The sequence below is a fragment of the Platichthys flesus genome, chromosome 2 (assembly GCF_949316205.1).
Source record: "Platichthys flesus chromosome 2, fPlaFle2.1, whole genome shotgun sequence".
NCBI lineage: Eukaryota > Metazoa > Chordata > Actinopteri > Pleuronectiformes > Pleuronectidae > Platichthys > Platichthys flesus.
In genome coordinates this window covers 20,923,896-20,948,332 of record NC_084946.1, presented here as the reverse complement: position 1 = coordinate 20,948,332, position 24,437 = coordinate 20,923,896, and the positions used below count along the sequence as shown (strand labels likewise).

General features: G+C 39.9%; 1 protein-coding gene across 1 annotated transcript; it reads right to left on the bottom strand.

Annotated features, from left to right (window-relative positions):
• Window positions 1–1,243: 1,243 nt before the first annotated feature.
• shmt2 (serine hydroxymethyltransferase 2 (mitochondrial)) lies at window positions 1,244–23,005 on the bottom strand. Its single transcript, XM_062405596.1, has 12 exons — window positions 22,873–23,005; window positions 14,735–14,926; window positions 11,453–11,532; window positions 10,598–10,798; window positions 10,250–10,331; window positions 7,986–8,108; window positions 6,305–6,444; window positions 6,023–6,185; window positions 5,529–5,628; window positions 4,164–4,319; window positions 3,165–3,272; window positions 1,244–3,027 (listed from the first exon to the last, which is right to left on the bottom strand). Exons 1-12 carry the CDS (start codon window positions 22,903–22,905, stop codon window positions 2,900–2,902), a joined length of 1,506 nt encoding a protein of 501 aa, XP_062261580.1. The 5' UTR covers window positions 22,906–23,005; the 3' UTR covers window positions 1,244–2,899.
• Between the last annotated feature and the right edge of the window lie 1,432 nt (window positions 23,006–24,437).

Sequence of the window (24,437 nt, the reverse complement as noted above, 5' to 3'; positions counted from 1 at the left end):
ATCCACATGAAAAGTATCTGAACCGAGCAGGTGCATGCTAACAGCTAGTAAAGCTAGCAGAAGTTATCAGCAGGAGGCCGAAGATAAGAGAAGCTAACAGAGGTTATCAGCAGGTGGCAGAAGTTAAGAGAATCTAGCAGAAGTTAGCAACAGTTAGCAGAAGTTAAGCTAGCAGCTAGTGGCCGAAGTTTAGAGAAGCTAGAAGCAGTTTGCAAAAGTTAGCAGCAGATAGCAGAAGTTAAGATAAGCTAGCAACAAGTAGTAGAAGCTAGCAGCAGAAGCTAGCAGCAGGGGGCAGCAGTGTTACATATCCTTCACAAAGTCTTTTTTTCTACGGTAGACTTGTTATCCGAGTGTTGATGGGTTAGCTTGATTCTAAAATAGTTCATGTGCAGCTAATAGGGATCTGTAGAGCTGCAGGAGGACAGATGCAGACAGCAAGTGGGACCCTGTTTAGGACCATTGAGAGTATATGTGTGGGACACCCCTGTCAGTGAGGGTTTGTTAGATTTGTGTTACAGCTGCTAGAGGAGGTCACATGTGAGTGAAGGTGTTTCTACTCAGAAGAAACAGCAGCTCTGAGCCATAGACTGTATAAAAAGAAGCTGCTCAGGACACAGATCACTGATTGGTTCATATATTCACGCTTTATGACCCGATAAGGAAACATAACCTTTAATAGTGGTGTAATAAACCTCTAACCACTGTCCCTCAACACATTACTAAATCATCATCAAAAGAGCAGTGGAGGGAATAAAACTTATTATAATTTGGTTAAAGACTTTTGTTAGTTAAATATGTGTAATTAGTACAATGTTTCAAAAATAAAAGAATTTGTTTATTATACACTGATTGTGGTTTGCATGTAAAATTGTACTTGTAAAGATACTAGTAAGGTAATGTTAAATAAATATAGCGGAGTAAAGGCTTTGTTTTATAATAGTATCATAAATGTTAAGTACTTCAAAGTTAATCATACAGTGCTTGAGTGCAGTAAAAGTACTTTGCAACACTTCAGAGCTGAAACCAGGTCTCAGGCGCTAGATCATACGATTTATAGAAAACGTTCTAAGATTATTATTTTCCTGTATGATTTTCATTTCCAAACCTTAACCAGATGAATCATCAATGAGAAGACCGACCCGATTAGGTGATCCAATTAATCACTTTCACAATTTCAAACAATCTCTAGATAAACACACTTAGTAATGATGACCTTGTAGTGTAAGTGAGACAACATCAGTTACATTTCCGTTATCCGATTTTTATTAGATTTCAGCTATTAACATAAAAAGGTTCTGTAAAAGGCAGTTCAAACTTAATGTACAATCGCTGGCAACACATCCGAGATGAAAACAAACAAATAGTGCATTTATGAACACTAGTTAAATACTTGTTGGTGCATTTTGGCAACATCTACTTTATTGGCTGTCAAGAAAATATCCAGTGATGTGGATAATTCCTTTAATTCCTATGACTTTCGAATCTGGGTTCTGTGCAAAGTAAGAGAGAAACACCCTGTTTCTAATGGCCTCTATTCAGTTGTGCTGTGAGACCATTTCACAGACAGAAATCTCGCTTCCCCACTGATGCAGTGATAATGACAGCAGTGCCAATCTGAGAACCAGAGAGACAACAAAGTACCGTGAAAATCTTTTATCAAATCCAGCTGCTTCACAGTTTTCATATGGTAAAGTAAATGACACTCAGATCAGACCGACTGCACAACAAATCACTTTTCCCTCTGAATCCACAAATCATATTAATACTCGAGGTGAAACAATAGTTACACAGTTAAATCCATTTAAACAATATATACAAAAGTATATACTCTTTGTAAATGCACTTGAAGGAAATGATCCAGGATGACATTTGTATTTCATTTGGTTGTTTATGACATAACTAATATATAGAGCAATGATAATCTGACAACTATAATATGAGTACAGAGAAAAAAGAAGCGTAAAAAAAGTACCTGGTTATTTTCACACCAAGGAGATGTTTCCAAGGCGGGCTTATTATATTGTAACGCAATCTGATACAAACAGAGAACTTTTTTTTTTAACTGTTGTCATGAAATGTATCATAAAATAAACGTGACTAAGTTCTGTGATGCTCTATATTAATATTTCAGATGAAAATAAGTCCACCTCCTGTGCACTCAGACCTAGACCCTTGAGAGACTGGGGGCTAGACAAATCTTTACAGGGTTAAAGGGCTATATTTCATATTTCAAGAAAATTCTCCTTTGGAAAAATGTTAGATGGTCAAAACAACATTTTTGATAGAACAATCCTTCACATTATGAAGCTTTGTTATGAACCTGGTTATGAAAACAGTAAATTAGTTAAAAAAAACATGCACTCCCTGTGAATATAGCAATTTACATTATTGATTCTAGTTAGAACTCCTTACAGCATTAAGACTCTTTAGTATACTTTATTATATTTACCAATTATACATTACTCAGGCCACAGAGGCTGTGTGACCAATAACTGTTTTATTTGATTCAACATGTTTCTTTAATCCTCGCTCTCACCAATGTTACAGAAATGTGTGTAAAAACAAGTGATAAAGATATTCTACATATACAATAGAAAATATTTTCTTTGCCCCTAAAAAAAAAACAAAAAAAACCCTCTATAATATTGTATTTTTGTCTTTGCCTCAATATGAAGGCTAGGTTCCCCCTCAAAGAATAGTAAAATGATGACTGCAAAGAAGTATAAAAATTAAGTTTCCAAAATCTGACTGATTACAAGGAAACTTACGTTTCATCCCACTTTACTGGCACCAAGCACATTTGACTACCACATGACATTTTTCCTGTCTCAGACATTTCTGCTCAGCCAGCCTTCTATCACCTGGCTCTCAGCATGCTGAGTCCGCACAGTCTGGCCTAATGATCGTGGAAGCCTGGCATGGGGAAGGGCCTGGCAAAAGCTTCAACGCGGTGGCGTAGATCAGCGATGCGAGCCACAGTCTCTGGGTCCTGGAGAAGAAAGTTCTTGAAGTCTTGGAGCTTTCCTGGAAACAGAGAATGTTCATCTTTTCTTTAGTAACCACAGAGCCTTCTTTACTCTCATGTTTCTGCATTCAACTATTTAATATAGCATAATATCATTGTATCATGTAATCTGTCTTCCTCCTCACATAAGGCTTACCTGTCTTTTTCTTAACATCCAGCGCAATCTTAAAGCCCTCGTCCATGAACTCCACCACTTGTAAGAAGTCTCCTTCTTTAAACTGCCTGGATGTCAAGGCTGGAGCACCTGGAACAGAGAAGATTCCATATTTAATTTATTTGTCTTTTAATTTAGCCTTTATTTAACCAGGGAGGTCTTATTGAGAAACAATTATCTCTTTGGCCAAGGAGTCCTGTTCAAGATGGGCAGCAAATGGAAAAAAATAAAAAAAATTACATATCATACATAAATACAAGCAGAGACAGATAAAATAAAAAAAATCATGCTAACAAATACTGCAGCTTGAAATAAAAAGTGAAGACTGGTAATTTCTTCCTTTTACTTTTACAGTTCAATGTTCTGTTTTCCTTTTTTATGGTCTTTTTATGGTCTTTGGAAATAAAAAAAACACAGAACCCTTTAGCTTCTGGAAATTTTGAAGTAGCAGATTCTAGAAGTGTCAAAACCAAACAGATTCTGACAATCAATGGTCCACAGAGGTGCAGTCCAAGTTTAAATAATAACAGCAGAACATTGGGCTGCTGGTGAAGTATTTGCCTTAAGATGATGCTAAATATGTGACAGTGTAGAAGTGGAGCTCTTGAACTTCCTGGAAGATGATTAAAAAGCCAAACATGCTTAATTAATTATGTTTTGCTCAGCGCTTGTGGCTTAATTGGTGGCTGACTCATTTCCATATGCAAAACTACATTTTAGAAAACTAAGCAAAACAGACCAAGTGGAGTCGACTGCAAAGTTACTATGAACAATAAACTCTCTCCGTCTCAGTGTGTTGGTCAGAACAACTGACCAGCACAACAGCACTAATTATCTTGAGTAGGAATATCATTTACAGTCTTTGATCTGTAAAACTTTCTTATTACACAAATCAGTGCAGTTATTTTTGTTTGCTAATAAGTATGGCATGAACTTGTCTGAGTGGAGCTAAATGTGGTGATGTCTGAAGCGGTTCCTTACCTAGCCTGAGGCCACCAGGAGTCAGGGCGCTCTTGTCCCCAGGGCAGGTGTTCTTATTGGCAGTGATGGAGGCGAGCTCCAGCACCCTTTCGGCTCGAGCTCCGTCAATGCCCTTAGGCCGCAGGTCCACGAGGACCAGGTGGTTCTCGGTCCCGCCTGAAATGTTCAGCATTACCAGTTAAAACTTTTGAGGAGGCCATAATCCAAAGCTTCATGGACACATACTTCACCTTTAAGGTTTCGATCAAACCCTCTCAACCTTGAATTAATGATGATGAGGTACTGTTTCTAGATTTATTAACTTGAGGATATGTAATTGATGAAACCAAATTACTGTCAATGCCCCAAATGTTTTACATCTTCACTTTTCTCATGCATTTGTCTACTCAACGGATCGCTGTGTTTCACTTAATCAAGGAAAAAAATTAGTCTGCTTTTCTTTGGGAGCTCCGACAAGTGAGTAATGGCCAATTCCATTAAAACGACACTTTAATCAACTTTACTGAGAGTAAAGTTGATTGGTATTGTTATTACGAGCAAAGCAAGAAATTCACTATAAAGATATTAAATTTAAAACCATGATCATTTGTAATTGTTTCATATATATACACTTAGTTGAAAGCCTCCTGAGAGCACAGGGGTACATTTTGTCCACCCTATCTCTATCAGTGAGGCTGGGCTAAATAACAGAAACAATCAAGTTTAACAACAGGCCAACTACAGCCTCTGCAAAGACCAAACATTTCAACCTACAGCTCTCTAACAGTTTTATTAAAATGTAAGAGACAACATTCATGAAGGTAGCATTCAGTGCAGTACTTCTACATTAGTCTAAATTAGTTTAAAATGAGTGTACCTAATAAATAGACATAGCTTAAAATGTCTTAATTATAAGTAAGCAGCTTACTTGAGAAATTTAATCAGTATAAAACACCGCTTTCCTTTTTTTTCCTTTTCGAAGCGACATCTACAAAAGGGATTAACAATAAAAAGAGTATGCAGATAATGCAGTGTAAGCACAGGACGAGTCACTTTTTGTTAGGGTTTCAAATGAAGGCTTCACATGAAAAAAAGAAGCTGAGGCCAGCGTATCGAATGCAGTACAAGAATCAACTTTTCACTCACAACCACAAATTGACCACTTTCTGGTTTCATTTTCTTGACTGACGAGGTAGTTACTCTGACATAAGCCCATTTGCACATCATGAATTTAAATGCTTTTCTGTTGTTTTTTTAACAATGTAATTTCGATGCGGTGACAGGACATTTCTCTTTATTGACCTGTGTTTTGGATTTTTCTTTATCGTGTTTGCTGAGTTGCCAGTGTTTAAAAGTAAGAGAATGCTTAAATATAAATTACATTACCTGATACCAGGGTGTAGCCTTTGCTGAGAAGAGCTGTGGCCATTGACTTAGCATTCTTCAACACCTGGTCAATATACTCCTTGAACATGGGAGAATTAGCCTGGTCACACAGAAAAGATAAGGCATTAATATATACATGACATAGAATTTTTCTTTATTTTTTTTAAAACTCAGTCTCTTATTTGTGTCATGAGAGATAAACACAGGATACCTTCCTAATATTATCTAATCTAAGTGATAAAAACTTTTGGAGAAAGTTCCCTCCAGTGGTTAAAGTCAAATATGCAGTCTGTCCTCTTTAATATATTCAATTTCAATAACCGTTTATCACATCATTAATGACCACACAGTTCTCAGGGGTAAGATTTTGTTTCACTGTAAAATTTGATTCAACAGTTATCAGTGTCTTATTACGAGATAACAGAGCAGCGTAATAAAGAGCTACATCAATACAAAGTTCGTTATGAAACAGGGCATGTGTGTGCAGTACTGACCTGCCTGAGTGCCACAGCCACACCAGCGATAGCGTGGTTGTGAGGTCCACCCTGCAGCGAGGGGAAGACAGAGAAGTTGACCTTGTCCTCGAGGTCATACATGATCTCCTTCCCCTTCTTGTCCACTGAGCGGACGCCCTTACGGTAGAAGATGAGGCCAGCCCTGGACAAAACAGAGCAATTTACTAACTGGGCATTTTTTGCATTTTATCTTTCTCTAAAACCCAAGACAAGATTTATCCCTGTCGGTGCCTCCTCTAGCATATTGACTGTGCTTCTTACCTGGCTCCACGGAGAGATTTGTGTGTGGTAGACGTGACCAGGTCAGCGTATTCAAAGGGAGAGGGGATGGCTCTGGCTGCTACCAGACCGCTGATGTGGGCCATGTCAGCAAGCATGTAGGCCTTGATGTCAGTACACAGCTGAAAGAGAACGGGTGTAAAAGAAGAAACAAAGACCAAATTAGTTAATTTATACCCCACTGCAAGAAATATTCAGTTTTCATCTTTGTTTGTAAGATAGCTCTACACTTCAGGGAGTTTTCCAGTCTGATCTTCAGGATCTCAGGACAAAAACTGCCTGACTTGGTTAACTGACAGTATTCCACTGTTTAGCAAAATAAACATCTTTAATCTTCTTTTCATTTTAATTTGCCAAATTGGGAAATTAACTACCAAAACGGGTTAGTTGTCTTACCCAAGAGTACAGACTGTTCTCTGTACTGTTTGTTGAAATGTGAGATAAAGAGATATGATCTCTGGGCTCTAATACATTTACATTCCCCCCACAGTTAAGATATGATAACTAACGCTACATCTGTTAGCAGTTCCTACCTACTCAAATGGCAGATATTTCAAATGGGAGCTGGTGTAATTACACTCTTCAGTTGTCTTCAGAGGCCAGAAATATTACAGTATAATTCAATAAATCCTGGCTGTCTCTTGCCAGTATTTATTGAAAAAGAGACAAACAATAAATAGCTCGCTAACATGCAAATTACTTGCTGGCGAATGATCAGAGTAGTAAACAATCTTTTAGTGCTCCAATTAATATGCATTATCATGACAGCCTCCCTTCCCTCATATCTAAACTGGATCAGCGCATGTTTATTAGATTAAAAGGCATGGGAGATGGCAGGGTTACTGGAGGGGGTAAAGAACACAAGAGGGTGATGTGCAGATAGTGAATCAAATTTCAGATGTGTAGTGTGTGTGTGTGTGTGGGGGGGGGGGGGGGGCTTCAATCTAGGTAACAACACTGAAAGTCTGGAGAGGAGCCCGGCCCAGCAGATTCAGCCATAAAACGGAGAACAGTTCCAGAGAGTCATGCCAGGGGGGAAATATGTCCCCACTTCAGGCCTAGTGGCAAAGTAGTTATGGTGCTTAATAAAAACACAGCTCTGTAATGGTGGGACACTCCATCTGATGGTGCAGGCTAGAGTGGAGCTCTGCAACAAAAGGGGAGCAGTCATGGAGTGAATGAAGTGAGTCAGCGAGTGGGTATAACAAAACAGATGAAGGGGCCTCTTGTGCCCTGTCAAAGAGCAGTGAAGTGTGCGGCTAGAAGTTGGTGCTGCGTATGCGTGAGGCTGTGCCATGTTTAGTTTGGTCGAGTAGGTAAGAGAGGAAGACAGCATCTGTGTTGGTGTGCAAAAGGTTAATAGAGCCTCAATATCGGTTTGTGTTTTGAAGTCAAAAGTTAAAAAGTGAATATTTAGACCAGTCTCCGTCTCTTTCTGCTCTAGGTTTTAGAACAGACAGAAATATGTTAAGAAATAATCCTAGCCGGGTTTCACCAAGGGAATCAGGTGACAAAGTGACAGGTGAGTTTAAAATAAGATGTCCTTCTTCAGGCAGGATGAGCATTGGAATAAACAGGCTGCTGGTAGAGGGAAACACAAAAATAGAGAGATGGATGGGGTAAAAGCTATGAGACTTTTGAATATACAGAGTTCTCCGTGCACCTTCTTGATGCGGGAGTAGTCAATGAGGCGGGCATAGGCGCTGGTGCCAGCGATGATGAGCTTGGGTCGGAACAGCTTGGCCGTCATCTCCAACTGCTCGTAGTCTATGAGTCCTGTTGCAATCTGCAGAGACACAGAGAGAGAAAAACGGCATGAGAGGAAAGAATAAAGAGGACGTGGAAGAGGAATATGACAATATTAGAGGGAGAGTAAGGGTCAGGAGAACAAAAAATGATCGGAGAGATATCTTGAGGATCCAGAGACAAGATATCAACAGAGAATTTTTTTTTTTTTCATTTGAAGATTATTTGAAGCAGCGGCAATTGAGGTACTTTGGCTACCCTAAAAGGGGAAGAAATCTATCTAAGGGAGACATTTCCACCCATCATATCATGGAGGAAGATGGGGCAATTGCAGTAATCCCCTCCTACTTATCCTAATTCAACCTTTCAGGGAACTTCTCAACTGGTGTAATGAGGCTGAACAGATTGGAGGTTGGTTTGGAAACTTTTCCTGCTTTTTTCACTGAACTGAGCAATAAAGAGGCATGTTAGACAGTCTATTGTTCAGTGGGTGTACTTCAGAGTCACATGAAATGGAGTCAGGAGCACTCAACTGACCAGTTTGTCTTGTGTCAGAATCTGAGGCTTTAGCCCCAAGCCTTCCCTCCAAGAACCAGAAAAGAGAGAAAGGGCAAGATGGAGGAGAGCAACAAAGTGAGAGACAAAAAGGATTGAGAAGAAGGGAAACAAGAAAAAAAGAGAGAAAGAAGAAGGGAAGCTTTATTTAGACAACCTGATAATCTCCCATCTCCAGATCACATCTATGGATGCCCCCTCACTCCATCAAGCTGCTCATTGTGAAGACAGAGCCAGTGCTGCTGGCCAGCCTGTCGATTTCCCATTATCTCTCTCGCAGAGGGGTCCTGCCAGCCCATACATCAGCAGGTCTGGACATGCAGACTTGCATGGCTATCCATCAGCCGCTAGCAACACTACCACACAACTATGTCCCAAGGAAATAAAATGCTGCACACTAACACATGATGATGATCTTATCTACATGTTAACTTGAAAAATCACTGGTCACATCTGAGTGGGCCTGTTAGTACAGATCCTCATGGAGGTGGAAAGCAGCACTTCAGTTGTTTAATGTTGTATGATAATAGGATTGATTGGCTAGATTGGGGAAAGACGGGCCACACATCAAGCAACACTTGAGTTTAAGTTGCTCTGTCTGGCAAGCACCAGTGAGTGAGCAAATGTCTGATGGGATAATGATTCCCTGAGTTAGATACTGAGGCTACATCCACACTTATATGTTGTTGTTTTTTTTAAATAAAACAATCTCTGTTCAGTCCAAATTTCCAGTTGATATAACAAATGCTAATTCCATTCAAATCCCAAACTTGTACAAAGTAATTTACAGAATAACAGGAAGTTAAATCAGGGGTAGCGGTTTTCAATGACCACCAAACTGAGAATATCTGTCTTCTGAGGTGGCTCAGTTAGAGCCCAGACCATAACCCAGTGAGGGCAGATGCTGTGTTATGACCCCAAGAGAGCTGTACACACCAGACATCCTAAAAATATCACTGAACTAGTTCTAGATACATTTTTTCCACCAGCAATGTAAGTTTCATGTCTATGTTGTTATTAGTTATGCTAGGTGTCCATACATGTGAGTAAGATAAAGCTCAGATCACATTTTATGACATTTCATTCCAGATGTTTCACATACATTTTCTTGCCTCACAGTCCAATACATTATTTAGCTAAATAACCACATTAAGTGCAGTTTATCAATAAATACCTGCACAATTTAATTATTAGCAGAGATTACCATGTACAAAGTACTGCTGCAGAACAAGTCCAGCTTTGCACTGGCAAGTCCAGACATCTGACAAGTCTGTGGCAGCTCTGATCAGTACACGTTCTGGTTTATGAGTCAGTCATAGAAAACAACTGCTCCTGAAATCCTGCACACGACTGTCTGAACTTTAAAGGACCAAATTATAGGAATTAAAGTCTTTTCATCTGACAATCCAACATGATCATACATAACATTTATTAATTAATTTCTAATATGGTTCAGTATAAGCTGTATCAGCTGCACAGCTTTCATGATACTATAACATGCTTTTATCAGCGTTTTATCAATTTGTTTAACCAAACATCTTCACCCTTTTTAGGAATCTTGTTTATCACTAGTAGAAAATTCCACTTGTTTGTTACTTGATACCAGTAGTAGGGGTCTCTACTTACGTTTAGCTTGTATGGCATGGACTCAAAATAGATCGAGGTTGCTGAGATCCTCTTCACGTCAGACATGTAGCCATGGGTCAGACTTGAGTGACAAAAACAAACGTGTAGACAGACAGAAAAACAGGCAAACACATCAGTTACAATACTTTGCAAACAACCCGATTTAAGTTTAACAAAAGTTAAACAATTTGCAGCTAAAGAAAAATAAATAAAATTCATTCCTCTGGTCCTAAATGTGATGCTGTAGCAGTGACATAGAAAATGGGGCAAATTCGACTGTGGGTAGAGGAGAGAATAAGTGACAGGGCAGGGATTTTGTGTGAAAAGGAAACCACAGTAACTACTCACTGTCCTCCGTCGGGCAGGTCCAGGCCCATGATGCGGTCGTGGGGGTTGAGGACAGCCGTGTAGACAGCAAAGTTAGCGGGTGAGCCTGAGTATGGCTGGACATTCACACCCCACATAGCTGGGTCCAGGTCAAAAGCCTCCAGAGCTCGCTTCTGACACAGAAGCTCGATTTGGTCGACCACTTCTGCTCCGCCATAATATCTTTGAATTTATGGTCACAGACATTAGAGAGAAGGAAAGAGAAGGAGACATGATTTGCTTTGAATGAAAAACACACCCTGTACAATCCTGGAAATCACCTACTAAATGAAGTTGTGATACAAATTCTGTTTAAGTCAATCTACAACAATCCCTGTTTGTGACAAATAACAGTGTTGGTCATCAAATGGTGACCTGACATTAGATCTGGGACATACCGGGTGAAATTAAAGAGAGACACAAATTTGACCTTTTAGCTTCATTCATTTAAATTAGTTTATGACATTTAGGTGTAAAATGACAGACAAGTGTAAAGTGGTGAAAAAAAAGAAAAGAAGTGAAACATTCATTAGGAGGGAGATTTACTTTAGGCAAAAGAAAAATCAAATTAGGAACATTTCAACAGCTCTGTTTTCTGCTGTTAAATGTGAATTATCCGAGGGAAATAATAGAAAACAGAAAAAAAATCCAACTATCCGCCTGGCACCAAATTCTTCCAATGTATCCCCTTAGGAATCTATTTTGGCAAAGCAGAGGCTGTGGATTATTCGCTGTGTGGCTGCCTATACGCGTGTTTGTGTGCGTGTCTGTGACAAATATCCCGAAGCGAATATCAACGGCGTTAATAATCTGGGGTGTGGCTGGATAAATGCTCACCTTCTCCCTGGGTAGCCTTCAGAGTATTTGTTGTTCAGACAGGAGCCCTGAGCTTCCAGAGCTGCTCGGCTGCAGAAATTCTGTGGTGGTGACACAAGCACAGACACACACAGTCAGATCAATGACACCATTGGACAAAAGGGACAAGGATGGCAAATTAAAGTCTGTTAAGTGATAGTGAGAAATCCCCCTCCAGCTAAAGGCAATCATTACAGTATTGAACCTCTGGTCTTCCCTAGACTAACACTCTGCACTTCACAATGCTGCTTGAGGATACAAGATAATATAATAAACTTTTCTGCCAACTTCATCATTTTGCAGTGTGTGTGTGTGAAAAATACTTTTATTTCAGTCAGTGTGGTTTGCAAAGGACAATTATTCCACACATGTATAAAGCATAGTGTTCATGTGCTTGAACATAAGACATGATAAATAAGAGTTTAATATACCATTACCAATAACTGATACAGAACTCATTCAATGATTTATTTTACTAAATTACTGTGAAACATTAGATTGGACAAATAATAATCTTACACCAGAATCATGATCATAATTCGATATAACTGTAGTGTATTAGTTAGATCATACTTACGAGGTATTTTGACAAATATTTTAGAAACCTTTGGTTAAAGCCTTGTTTTTAGAAAACCATTCCCTCATTTGAGCTTCTCAAAAGGTGAGGATTATCTATCATGATGAAGGGCTTATGATTCAATATGTTGGGATATACAACAATACTGAAAAGGTGATATTTCAATCTAATCTTTTAAAACATAGTATAAAGAATACACCACCATATGAATCAAATAATTGTTGTTATTTTTTCCATTATACAACAGTGGGATCTGCATTTGCATTCATCACAGTCCATGTCACATCCAACATCCTTGCACTAGTTTTTATGTAATCAGCAAAGCAAGAATCTTTTCGTAAACATATTATGTAAATAGACTAAAAGTGAACTGACAGTTTTACATAGAGTAGTTGAGAGAGATCCACTCATTCCATTTGCTGTGCTCTCAATTTGGTTGTGTCCCCAAAGTGTTTGATGTTGGCACAGTACATTTTGCAGCTTGCAAGGCTCTTGTCAAATGGCTCCTTGATTGTGGAAGCCGACACTTCAGCTCTGTACTCCACGGGAGCATGTATCACTATTTGGCTTCCGCCATTACTGGTAACATTCGTCACCACCCATCATTAACGCATACCACTTCCTGTCTCGATTTATGTTGGATATGATGAGTCGAATAGGTGAGTAATACAAATTTAGCTATTGAAGATTTAAATTAAACACAAAACTTTTGTCCTGCCACTACTTCACAAAAGGGCTCCGGCCCTGCTCTGTATGCACGTAACCACCCACAGCTTTCTATAGCAACCTCGGAATAAAAAAAGATTCTCCTGTTTTTTTTTTTCTCCCATTTTTGGGGATTAAAATGTTTCTGTTGGTTGAAATATTATTGGTATTTCAGAGGATGCATTTTTGAATATGTATTCTGGAGATCAGGAGTGCTTCCCCAAATCCTGCCACACAGACACTCTTCCCTCTTATTTATTTCATAAAATTAAAGGACAATTCACAAAAATGTTAATCTAAAGCATCAGAGGTATTTATATTAAGTTGCTTTAAACCTTTTTACTATAAGCTTAGCCCTGGAAAAGTGTTGAGCTGCATGTTTATGGGCAAATGCATTATGTAGGAAACTGTCAATTTTATAAAAACAACACATTGCCATTTTATTCACGCTGGCCAGTAACAGGCTCCGACACAAAGCACACACAAACACCTACAGTCTCCACCTGCTCCGGCGGTGCTCGTGTTGTGTGTGGTTATGCTAATGTTTCACCTGGGAGCCAAGAGAAGATCAAGGGAGATAAGAGCTCCAGTACCAGCTTTCTGCCGCGTCGGTCTGTCGTGCTGACGACTGTGCATATATTAGAAAAATAAATTCATTTGCCTTTTGGGGACTTGAATGTGTGCGAGTGCAGCTGACATCCCGATGGCGACTTCAACCTGAATACACAAATCCGTAGAGTCCATGTAGTCCAGCCCACTTTATACAATGTTTTTTTTTTTTTTTTTACAAACGCCACATTTTAGCACAGAGGCTCCAGTTAATGACAAGTACTTTGACTGCATTGAAGTAAAAGGCCAATAGGTACTTTAGGGTGAGGGTAGTGTAAGGGTTAGGGTAAGAGTTAGCGCTGCAGCATTTAGTTACTTAATGTCAGGGTAAAGGTTTATGGAATGCATTTTGTGTATGAGTGTGTGTGTGTGTGTGCTACTGAGATGCGCCTTTAGAGAAAAGGGTGGGAAAGAGGCAGAATGAAGATATCAGCTTTATCTCACACTCGAGTGGTCAGGCTTTGTGCTGAGAGGGAGCTGATATACTCCACTGAACAACTACTGTGGCAAAGACACAGGAGCAGAGAAAAAAAGAGCAACGAGGGATAGAACCTTGCCTGCTTTTTTGAAGTAAAACATTTTACATTTCACACCCTGCTGCTTACGAGTGTGCACAGCTGGTCAGTGGGTGAATAATGAATGAATAGTGAGGTCAATTTGAACTGCACATGTCAGAGTTCATGATATCTGTTTTGTGTATGCCTGAGTAAGTAGGTCACCATTATGCTGGAGAAGTAGTTCATTTTTCTACTTGACACTGAAAAGTACATATACATGTTCATATGTCGGTGTACTTGAGGCACTGGACAAATTAAATCATATTTAAAAGAAAAATCACAGAATCTTGATCACTAAATTGAATCTTAATGTCTGAGTCATTCAGCAGTCAAACAAACTCATGCATTTCTTTGAAATATTGTGAAATATTTATTGTGAAATATTATCTGTGGAAATGTATTCCCAACACTGTTGCAGAAGCTCCCACAAATGTGCTGCACTTTGCATTTTCACTTTCTGTCCAGTTCATACCAAACCAGCTTGATCGGGTTTAAGTCCGGAGACTGTGCTGCTCTTCCATTATGGGATTCTAGTGAGACAACGAGTGTGTTCTTGTTTCTTGCCTTTTTCTCACTATTCTGATAATAATAGGCACTAACAGTTCCTCCAGGGCAACATTGTCCTGATACTAGAGGTGAAGTAACACAGTTTGTTCCCACACTAAGTTTTTCTAACCTTGGTATTCTTGCTTATATTAGCAAGGTTATTTAAGGTTATTCACTTAACATGAACCTATTAAAACTCAACAAAACCAGAAAAATGTGTCTCTTTTATTTTTTGTGAACTGTTGTGTGTATATTAGAAAGTTGTTTTACCTCAGACGCAATGAGCTCCAAGCCTCGGCACTGCCTGTCCTTCTCTTTCTGCAGAAGATTCCACATCTCAGGGTCGTCCTGGGCCAGGCTGTCCTGGCCTGTCCATGGTGGATCTTCATTCGCGGTATGGGTGGCAGCGTGGGACTGCTGCCCACGTACACTGGCAAGAAGAGGGGCTTTGTGGCACAGAGGCTACAGACAGAACAAACGGTTAGGGGCTTTAATAAAAAAGAGCGGGAATACAAAGAAAGGAAAACAAACAATCCAGTGACATTATATGAACTTAGTACACATATTATCAATATTGTTAACCAATTTATAAACACTGTCATTGCAAAGAAACTGGTCTCCTTAGGACTGTTATTAACTGCTGAATTTTTGGGAGATTATACTTTAAAGTAAACCTGCAGATTGTACTATCCATACATCCATGCCTGTCCAGACACATATACAAATATACGGAAAACTGATCAAATTTTATGAAATGTATTCATTGTATTTTGTCATATTTAGTATAAGAATTATTAGGTGATGACTCATGACCAAATTTGTGTTTTGTGAGGACACAGTAACATTGACTAATCAGGCCATCCTCCAATCAAAGTAGACGTTTGTTCCAGATGTAATGAAGTTCGCTCAAGGTCTTCAAAACAATGATGTCCCCAGTGAGGGTGTTGTTGGCACTGAGGTTTAATTTGGACATCTGTAGGGTTTTTGGTGATACGAAATATTAAGCAAGATAAATTATCTTTATCTAAAAAATGTGGCCCTGTTAAAGGAGGGAAGAATCGATAACAATGTCTCCGATGAGAATGTGCTGATAAAAGGTAGGTGGGGCTCTTCTCTTAAACAGGCACCAACAAATAAGAAGAGACACGTTACACAGAAACAATTTCTCTGCAGAATGTATCAGACAATTTCACATACTTGAAGTGACACTCTGATTTGTTCTACATAAATACAGAGACATTTGAAGTCTCTTGCCCTCCTCTGTTCCTCACAGTCCAATATGTAGCCTGGTATAATTAGAAGCTGGCGTTTTTGCATGATATCAATTATCAGCATGGTTGTTCAATTATGCCTCTATCAGCACTTCTACAAACTGAAGGACTGACTTTTACAGCCTCAGTGTACCAAAGGAGGCATATAGAGAACAGATTCAGCACTTCCTGCTTATCTAATCTGGACTGGAACTGGCGAGTTTTTCCTCTGCTGCTGCAGCATCGCCTGATCATGTGAGTGAGCACAGTCCATACAATTTTCACTGGCTCTATATCTTTTTTTAAAGTTTCACATGAATACTACTATTTGCTGGGCTAAGTCCTGGTTCTTCCATGTGCTATCCCTGGCTTGATATCACATACAGTAGATGCTTTGACTAGATAATAATACAATCTTAAAGCTACATGCGTGTGCCCTTCAGTGCACAAGACTCCTTTATAAAACATTAAACAACAGGGAAAGCACCGAGTGGAAGAACTCTGAGGTTAACAAAAATCCCAGACAGGTTGATTGCACTCTGAAAAAATGTGCTCTCTGCTGTCATTTAATCAACAAGATGATGATGACTCTGTGATGAGATCAATCCCACCACAACCAACCTACAGTTATCATCGGTACAGGTGTGCCGGGGTGTGAGGGACAACCTCTCTTTAATAGCACCATTAAAAAGCAATTAACACAATGCTCAGGACTGACTGAGGACACCCATAAGACAAAAGAAATGGTGGAGTGCATAATCTTTTGAAGGGGTTGTTTTACACCGTAAATCTAACAAAGACACTAACTAAGAGATTTTATACTTAAAAATAATGAATATTTGTCCAAGGCAGAATGATAAATGCTACTTAAACCAAATGAGGTAAACTTCTCTGCAGGCAAAACGACCAACCATTAGTTGATAATGGTTTCTAGTGTTTTTTATATTGGATTTTAATAATTGTAATTAAAAAAAAGACTATGCACACAAGTCATGTGTACCAACTATGTACTACAACTATATAAACATGTATGCATTTGAGGATTAATTTGTACATGTGAAACTGGCTCTGCACTGTTGTCAATCGCTTCCTCTCAGTTTGTGGACAACATGATATTTTGAACTTCCGGCTCATTGTCTTGCAGATTTTCAACCAATTCTAAACGGCACTAAACTGAAGAAAAAAGGCACAGAGAAGAGCTGCAAAGACCAAAACAAGACTGTACCTCGAATCTAGATCCATACAACAGGAGACAGGCTTCCATCAGCAGATGAAAGGCAAAGTCAAGCATGTTTATAACCCACTGTTCATATTTCAGGATAGAGTTCATCTTTGTCCTCTCCTGGTCAGTGTGTGCTGTGCTCATCTATCCTGCATTATCTTCAGTATTCAAACTAAGTGTTATTTTTGTGTTGATAGGAAACTTGGGCTCAATGCAAAAAGTTATATTTTTTTAGATTTAGCCCTAATGCAAAAACATTAACGAGGCATTCAACACACTTTGCCTGATGGAGGCTGCAGCTTCTGGAGGAAACATTTGTAATCTCCTGACACACCTCCTAGTGCAGTGCAAGAGTTCAGTCACCACATGGCATCCCTTTCATAACTCTCACACAAACTGACAGGTAGCCACCCACACATGTGCAAAGCCCAATTCATAAATACAAATGGATCCAAAAACATGAAGATGTGCACAGAATAAGTTCTGTGAATTTGCCAAGATTTCAGTATGTAATGACTTTACACAACAAAAATAAAAAATGAATGTGAGTTATAACTATTCAAGTCCAATAAACCATCGTCTCGGAAAACTTTACAAGAGCCCTATTCTCAGAAGCGGCTCTTATCTAATCCCTCGCTGTTTGTCCAATCCTCTCTACTCCGCTGCTTCCTCTGCTCCCCGGGGTGGCAGAGGGGACACTGGTGACACACCAGGGGAGGCGACAGCCACATTAATGGACGATTTCTAACAATCTCTACCTTGGCCTTCTGTCACCAGTGGCAGTGGTGATGGTGGGGAAGGGGAGAGGGCCCCCCCGGGGGTTCTGGCTGAGATGAGGGCCTGGGGAGACAGGTCAGGCTGCCTCTGAGGACACATTTCTAGCAGAGAAATCAAACGGGTCATTAAATCTTGACGGGAACTGTCCTTCGCTGTCTGGGTTTCTGCTGGTACACACCAGGGCCAGGGTAAGCAGCCAAGAAAAACCCAACACAAGGCAAAGCTGCCATAGTTATAGCGTAACTGACGACTGCAAAACAGACAAGGGTGCCTCTCCCTCCCCCTCTGCACCTCAACACTTCTCTCTGCTTTCCTTTTCCCCTCCTTCTGTCCCCACCATGTCACCCTACACTGCTAAGCACACTCCAAGTTGCACTCGTGTGGCATTTTTATTAGTTTCTCATGTCAACCGCATCACTGCCATGGTGTCCAAACAGGACAGCTCTGGGCCTACAGAAACACACAGGTCAGTCCCAGTGGTCTTCCTCTGTGCCTTCCCGCCTCATTCCGCAGTGATGATCATTACAGGAGATAATTAATAAACACAAGAAACTGATCCAAGAAGTGTGAGATCGAGGAACAAGCACCCATATGTCACAGAAGAACTATTTTTGGCGACAGATTATGCTGTCGTTTGAAGGTGAACTCGATGAAAACTCTGCTGTGAGTAGAGTGGCAGGATAGGCCACATCAACCTGGGCGTTGAGCACAAAATAATGGCAGAGTCACAGATGTGCTGCATCTGCATGACACTGATAAGGTAATTGTCAGCAGTTTGCCTTTCCTCTCAAACATCTGTGGCCAGAGGACAATGGCAGAGGAGTAACAGGAAGACGGAAAATCATTTCTTTCATTAATCCTACTTCTGTGTTATTTTTGCCCATTTCCTGATGCAGCCTTCAAAGCAAGGCAATTTTACAGATGACTGCTGTCTATCAGTGGCTGTACCAAACAGCATGGTAAGACAAGAAAAACAGAGGGAACTAAAGAGAAGGGGGGGAAAAGGTACGTACGGTCAGTGAGTAGAGGTGTCAACAGGGCAACAGCATCTGTCAGTCTGACAAGCAGTTGCTTCTTTCCCTGTCACTGACTAATAGTGGGGCTGCCCGTTACAAATTGCCCTGTGATTCAGTCTAGATGACACCAGACGGAGAGATCTGGATGGGGTGAAGTAGCGTGAAGGGACAGAGCCAGAGTCTGAAGCGACTCCACTCTATTTGGGTCAAAGGGTTGTAAGGGTGACAATCACAGATTTAAGCGATGCCAGAACGACTCAGTTTTGGTGTAATTCTTCCATAACGCTTTGTGCAGTGAAGAAGATGATGGTGAAAGAGCTCTTCACTGGGCTTCCTGATGCTTTATTGAGTCAAGATACATGTGCATGGCCTTTCTTGAACCTGTGCCCTGTTGAGTAATACCAATACAGACATGTCCTTCTTTGACGAGGAATAAACTTGCTTTGCTTTGCTGTTGACATTTGTCTAGGGGTTCAGATGTGCTTTCATAGAGTGGGCTAGTCGGGCAATACACTACATATAGGAGTTCTGCAAGTGATTCTGGTCTTACTGAGGAACTTTTGTTACCAGTTGGAGGGATGTAAAAATGGGAACCGCAAGGCAAAAAATAAGTACCTCCAGTTTATATTAAGTATAGTAGTTTAAAGACAGTTTCTGATGGATGTACAGATGTAGCTGGACAGTGGACATCTGTCAGTCTCATACACTAAGTCTCACCCTGTTTATTTTTCTTTATTACCCAGATGTTCAACAGAACTGTCAAATTTACAATCTGCCAAAAAAGTAAAAGTTTAAATACTTTACTCACTGATAGCTACACTTAGGTTGCTGCACTATTGCATGACATGATCAATGTGTCATTTTTAATTCAGATGTTCTAGGGTTTGAATCTAAGACTAAGAACTTTCGAAAGTCCTTTTTTTGTACCCATTGCTTCACAATGTGAAGCCCAAGATGTCTCACCCAGTACGATTTGTTGGAAGTGCAGAAACACTCAGTTCGCTCATGGTTGTGCAGTAGTGTTACAGAGTGATGGCTCTTCTAACACAAAATATCCCTGACAAGTACCGACTAAGGTGTGCAGAGACAAACAAGTTTAATTTAGACTTGTCATCTAGTTCATTAGTTTCAGCAGATTCGAGGACCCATCAGCACCAGGTAAAAATGAAAAGCTGCAGCTGAATGTTTCCTACACTGCATTCATTGCTTATGTTAATGTTTCGCAGATTTGAATTGGAGCTTGCTAATCCTGTACAGTCTGAACTGGAATCTAATACCTTCAGCAACTAGCCCAATTCAGAAAAAAACATGTCAGTGATGAACAATAAAATCTGTTTGTCAGAGAAAATAATAAATAAAGTTTCCCTGGTAACAAGTAATATTCATGTGATCAATCCTTAATCTTCATTTCCCAAAAGAAATCGAGGTGAACTGCAACAGGAAAAAACTGCACTGTGATCTATGAGGACACCACATGATTTCACCTCAAGGAAGACGGTCTTGTGATTCCTTCCAAAATTCAATGAAGAGTCACATTTAACCACTAAGCATCAATAGGAAATGTGTGCAAGCATGTGAACCACTTAGTTTAATAGCAACCGTCCTACGACTAATAAAATCTAGGTTTGAGTTGGAGCTTTCTCCTGTAAGACATTTCTTGTGAGTGATGGCAATGTGTACCATAGAAAAACAACACTGGTAAAACAAGACTTGTAGCGAATGGATCTGAACTTCAATTCCCCCCCCCCAATAACCATCTCACACTGTAACAGCATTTGGCCGCTTTCAAAAATCCCTGTTTGACTGGACGTTTGTAGACGGCTCACGTTTCCAGTGACCGGCTTTACAACCGTACAGTGAAGCAACAGCACAAAACAATCACCTTATGTGCTATTGTGGGAAGTGTAAGAATACGTCAGATCATTAAGAAACAAGGGTGACCACCACAGTCTGGGAAATTAAGGGGACTCTCTCCAGCGATTTTCATGGTAGGAATCGCACTGCATATTGACCGAGGATAATATCCAGTCATTAAATAACAACTTCATGAAACTTATAACCAACAGTGACAGATGTCGATGGAGAGCAAATTCCAAAAGGGAGAAAGGGGCTGCTTCACTAGTACAGATATAAAAAAACAGGCGAACTCTGGATCCTAAAACAAATCATGACACTAAGAATTGAGAAATCTTGTACTTTGCCTTGTGATAAACAAGGCACAGCAAAAAGCAAGTAATGCTGCTTTGCAAAAATCTAAAGCTCTACATGTTTCAACTCAAATTCTTCATCACAATGTAAAAACAAGTGGAAGCTAATTATTTAAGGCTAAGTTCAGGTAATGCACTGACAGCTGTGTGTATTAGGTCAGTGGACTTTGGAGCTGAGACTGTCTTTATGAGGATAATATCTATAATGTATCATAATCAAAAATAAGATTACAATACCATGGCAGATACAATGCAGTTATAAATATTCCAGCAGTCAAGAAGCTGCTGACACTGCTGAAACAGTAGATATTACTTCCCTTATATGACAAAAAAAAAGGACTGTTATCTGTTTCATAATTTTTTTCAAAGTTGCCAGGTAATATTTGCTTGAAGCTTGCAGAGTACTTTTCAGACCTTTATTGAACTTTGGACGTTGTTAGGACCAGCACAACTGATTTCTAGTTAATATATCAGTGTGTGACGCTTCTCTTATATCTGCATTGAGTAACACAGACTGAGGCTCCTAGCACGAGGTGCACTTCAGTTCAAAAACAGCACATGTAATGCTGTAAAATGGCAAAGTGCAGTTCTAGTGTTTTCATAACCGAGACCAAGTCGTTATTGCCGAGAACAAAGTAAAAGATCAAAGTGGCACGTCAGGAACGATTTATGTGGCAATGACTATGTGCAGCGTCAGTGCTGCTAACGGTACAACCAAGTCAACATGTAAACACATGTTAAAATAGCACTTTTTAAAAACAGGCTGTGCTCCACTTTACACAGCAGCACAGTCAGCACAAAAGTTTCTGGTGGCATATGATGCAATCAGATTTTAGCTTACGTTTTCCAGGATGGTGTGTGTTGATACCAGCAATGTCCCCAATTGAGGGACTTTATGTATGAATTTATGTTTGGATAAAGTGGTGATCAATAGGAACGTAAACTCCTGGTTTTCGGAGACACTGGAATAAAAGTCTGTAATCTTTTTAAATGTTTATATCTTGGTGGACTTGCAACATGTGATAATTTTGTTTCTATAATTTTTGCTCTATATTTTTGTCATTTATTTATTTTCATTTTCTTTCTCTCTTTCTTTATTATGATCCCCATAAGCACCAGTATAATCTCTTCCTTCTGGGGTCCACCTCACACACACACAGTCATACACATAACTTAAACATAAGACAAAAACAAAGCCACATAACCAATACAAGTTTACAAAAAAATGTAAGTTCAGAGAGAATAGAAAAAAAAAAATCTTTTAAAAAATTTGTCAAAACACCAGATTTGAGATCAGAATAGAATTATTTAAAAACTTCATAGCACATTTTCCCTTTTCCTTCACACAGTTAAATAATACTTCTTAACAAAGATTGAAATCTTTATAATTACTCAAGTTTTGTTATACCCCTCCTGCATAGTTCCAAGGAAACAAGGTTATAATACTTCTACTTTCACCAGAATCCATACATTATGTTACTGATGAGGACCCGTGAGTCTGAAACAGTTTAACTCAGTTAGATAAACGTTAGAAACGTGTCCGTCGTGTTGCTGCTGACTTCTCCCCACATGATGAAACTGAGCAGTCGCTGTTGCATCATTACGTGGACTCAGCTGCAGCTCTGTACCACGCAGGCACGACTAGCCTGCTAGCTTAGCAGCTAGCTAACAACTGACAGCGGTTCCCTTGAGAAACAAGCACAACAACAACAACACGAGCAGAAACACAACTAGCAGCAATGGTCGTTAGAGATTCTTCTAGAAGGTGACTGAGCCTACTCAAGCAGAAGTGGACAACTGAACCCCCCCCCTCACCCCATGGCTGTAGTATTAAGTAACACTGACGTTCATCTTGCTAACAGCTCACAGAGAGCCCACCTGGGAAACACCGTGAGGGAAACCGTGAGAGAGAAGCTGTGTTTATCGATGCACGTACCCGTGTGAGCCGCCTCAGCGTGAAGGAGAGCATGTTCCCAGGTCTCTGTCCAGAGGAAGAAGCAGCGCCGACTGGCTCGGGAAGGACTGAGAGGATGTCACCGTTGAGATTTCCGCGATGGCTGCTGGGAGTTGTAGGCCGCTGAGAGGAAGCCGCCTACACGTTCAGGTGTCTGTCGTGCATGTATTCACACTTAGAGTATACGTGGAAAAGGCTCATGGGGATTCTGCGCACATGATAGCTAATATCGATATTTATCACAATACACATCACATAATTATTTTATTTGAGTTCAAAGGCTGGTGCTTGCTATAAAGTCATTGTTTTAGCTTCAGTTTTAGTCGTATAGCTTCTCACCATCCTTACACAATGCATATACATATTAAATGAAGCCTTGTTATATTGCTATTGATTAAAATGTAAATTGCCATATATGATTTATATAGTTGTGTTGCCCAGATGTGCATTGGTTGTGCATTTCGAATGAATAGTGAAGTGGTGTGAGAACCTACATTTATTTGTCATAAAACATGGTTAAAGAAAAACCAAATCCTGGATCCATCCCTTGATCTGCGTCCGCAACAGAATTCAATATGTTCATCCCAGGACCAGGACCCATCCCTTCCACAGGTTTGGTATGTGGACCGTGTGGTTTTCTTTAATAATTTTTGAAAAATCCTGCTAACAAATTACCCCACAAACAAACACAGCAGTGAAAGAACAACATTATTGGCTGAGGTAATGAGTGGAGGCAGCTTTCAGTGGTTGTATCATCTGAGATGCTGAATAGAAACTGGTTCAATCAAGATACATTTGTAATCCCACTGAATTGTGCATAGTCATGATCATAGAAGTAAACTAATTTGCAGTTTGAAATGTGGAGTTTCAACAATTTTGCAAAAAAATGTCACATATTAGGCCTTGGATCTTCCAACTTTTATTATACTACACAAACTGTAGGATTTGTGCCACATGATCAAAGTGTCAAGAGATCCTAAGTAAACATCTGAGCATTCTGTTGCTATTGTATACTTCTTTTTCTCAGTTTATTTATAGGTACACAAAAGATTGTGAGGCCCACACATGCATACAAAGACATGAGATCACATCTTTTGTCACACACAGAGGCGCACACAAGGATCCACAACAACTGGCCTGTTGATTCACCACCTAACGATCGTAGCAGGTCTGTGGGGAGGGGAAGAGAATCTGGGTTGCAGTGACTCCCATCAATCTCTGTGCTCGGACTGTCCTCGCCAACTTGTGTAAGACACATGGACCTCCCCGGACCTCCAGCTCCATGCCATCGATCATGGGCATAATAGGGTATTGAGCCTCAGTGAGATGAAGATTCAATTAGCATTGACTGTGTGTTACCTAATGAAATTCGGAGCACCATAAATGTCGAATCAGAAGTGTTGCAAGCACTCTGTGCCGGGGGAAAAATAAAGTAAGTGTGATACGGACCGAAGGAAGGTGGGTGTTTCAAGTCGAGTTTCTTTATTTCAATCAACAAGAAGGTGGTGAGCTAATTGAATTAATCAAACGTATATATATTTTTTAAG

What these genes read in the sequence shown, in the direction of transcription:
- shmt2 (XM_062405596.1), bottom strand. Translation starts at nt 22,905, where the DNA reads ATGCTCTCCTTCACGCTGAGGCGGCTCACACGG. An exon ending in TGGAGCTCATTGCGTCTGAG is followed by an intron (nt 11,533 to 14,734) that starts GTAAAACAACTT and finishes TCACCACCACAG; the next exon opens with AATTTCTGCAGCCGAGCAGC. An exon ending in GGATGTTAAGAAAAAGACAG is followed by an intron (nt 3,028 to 3,164) that starts GTAAGCCTTATG and finishes CTCTGTTTCCAG; the next exon opens with GAAAGCTCCAAGACTTCAAG.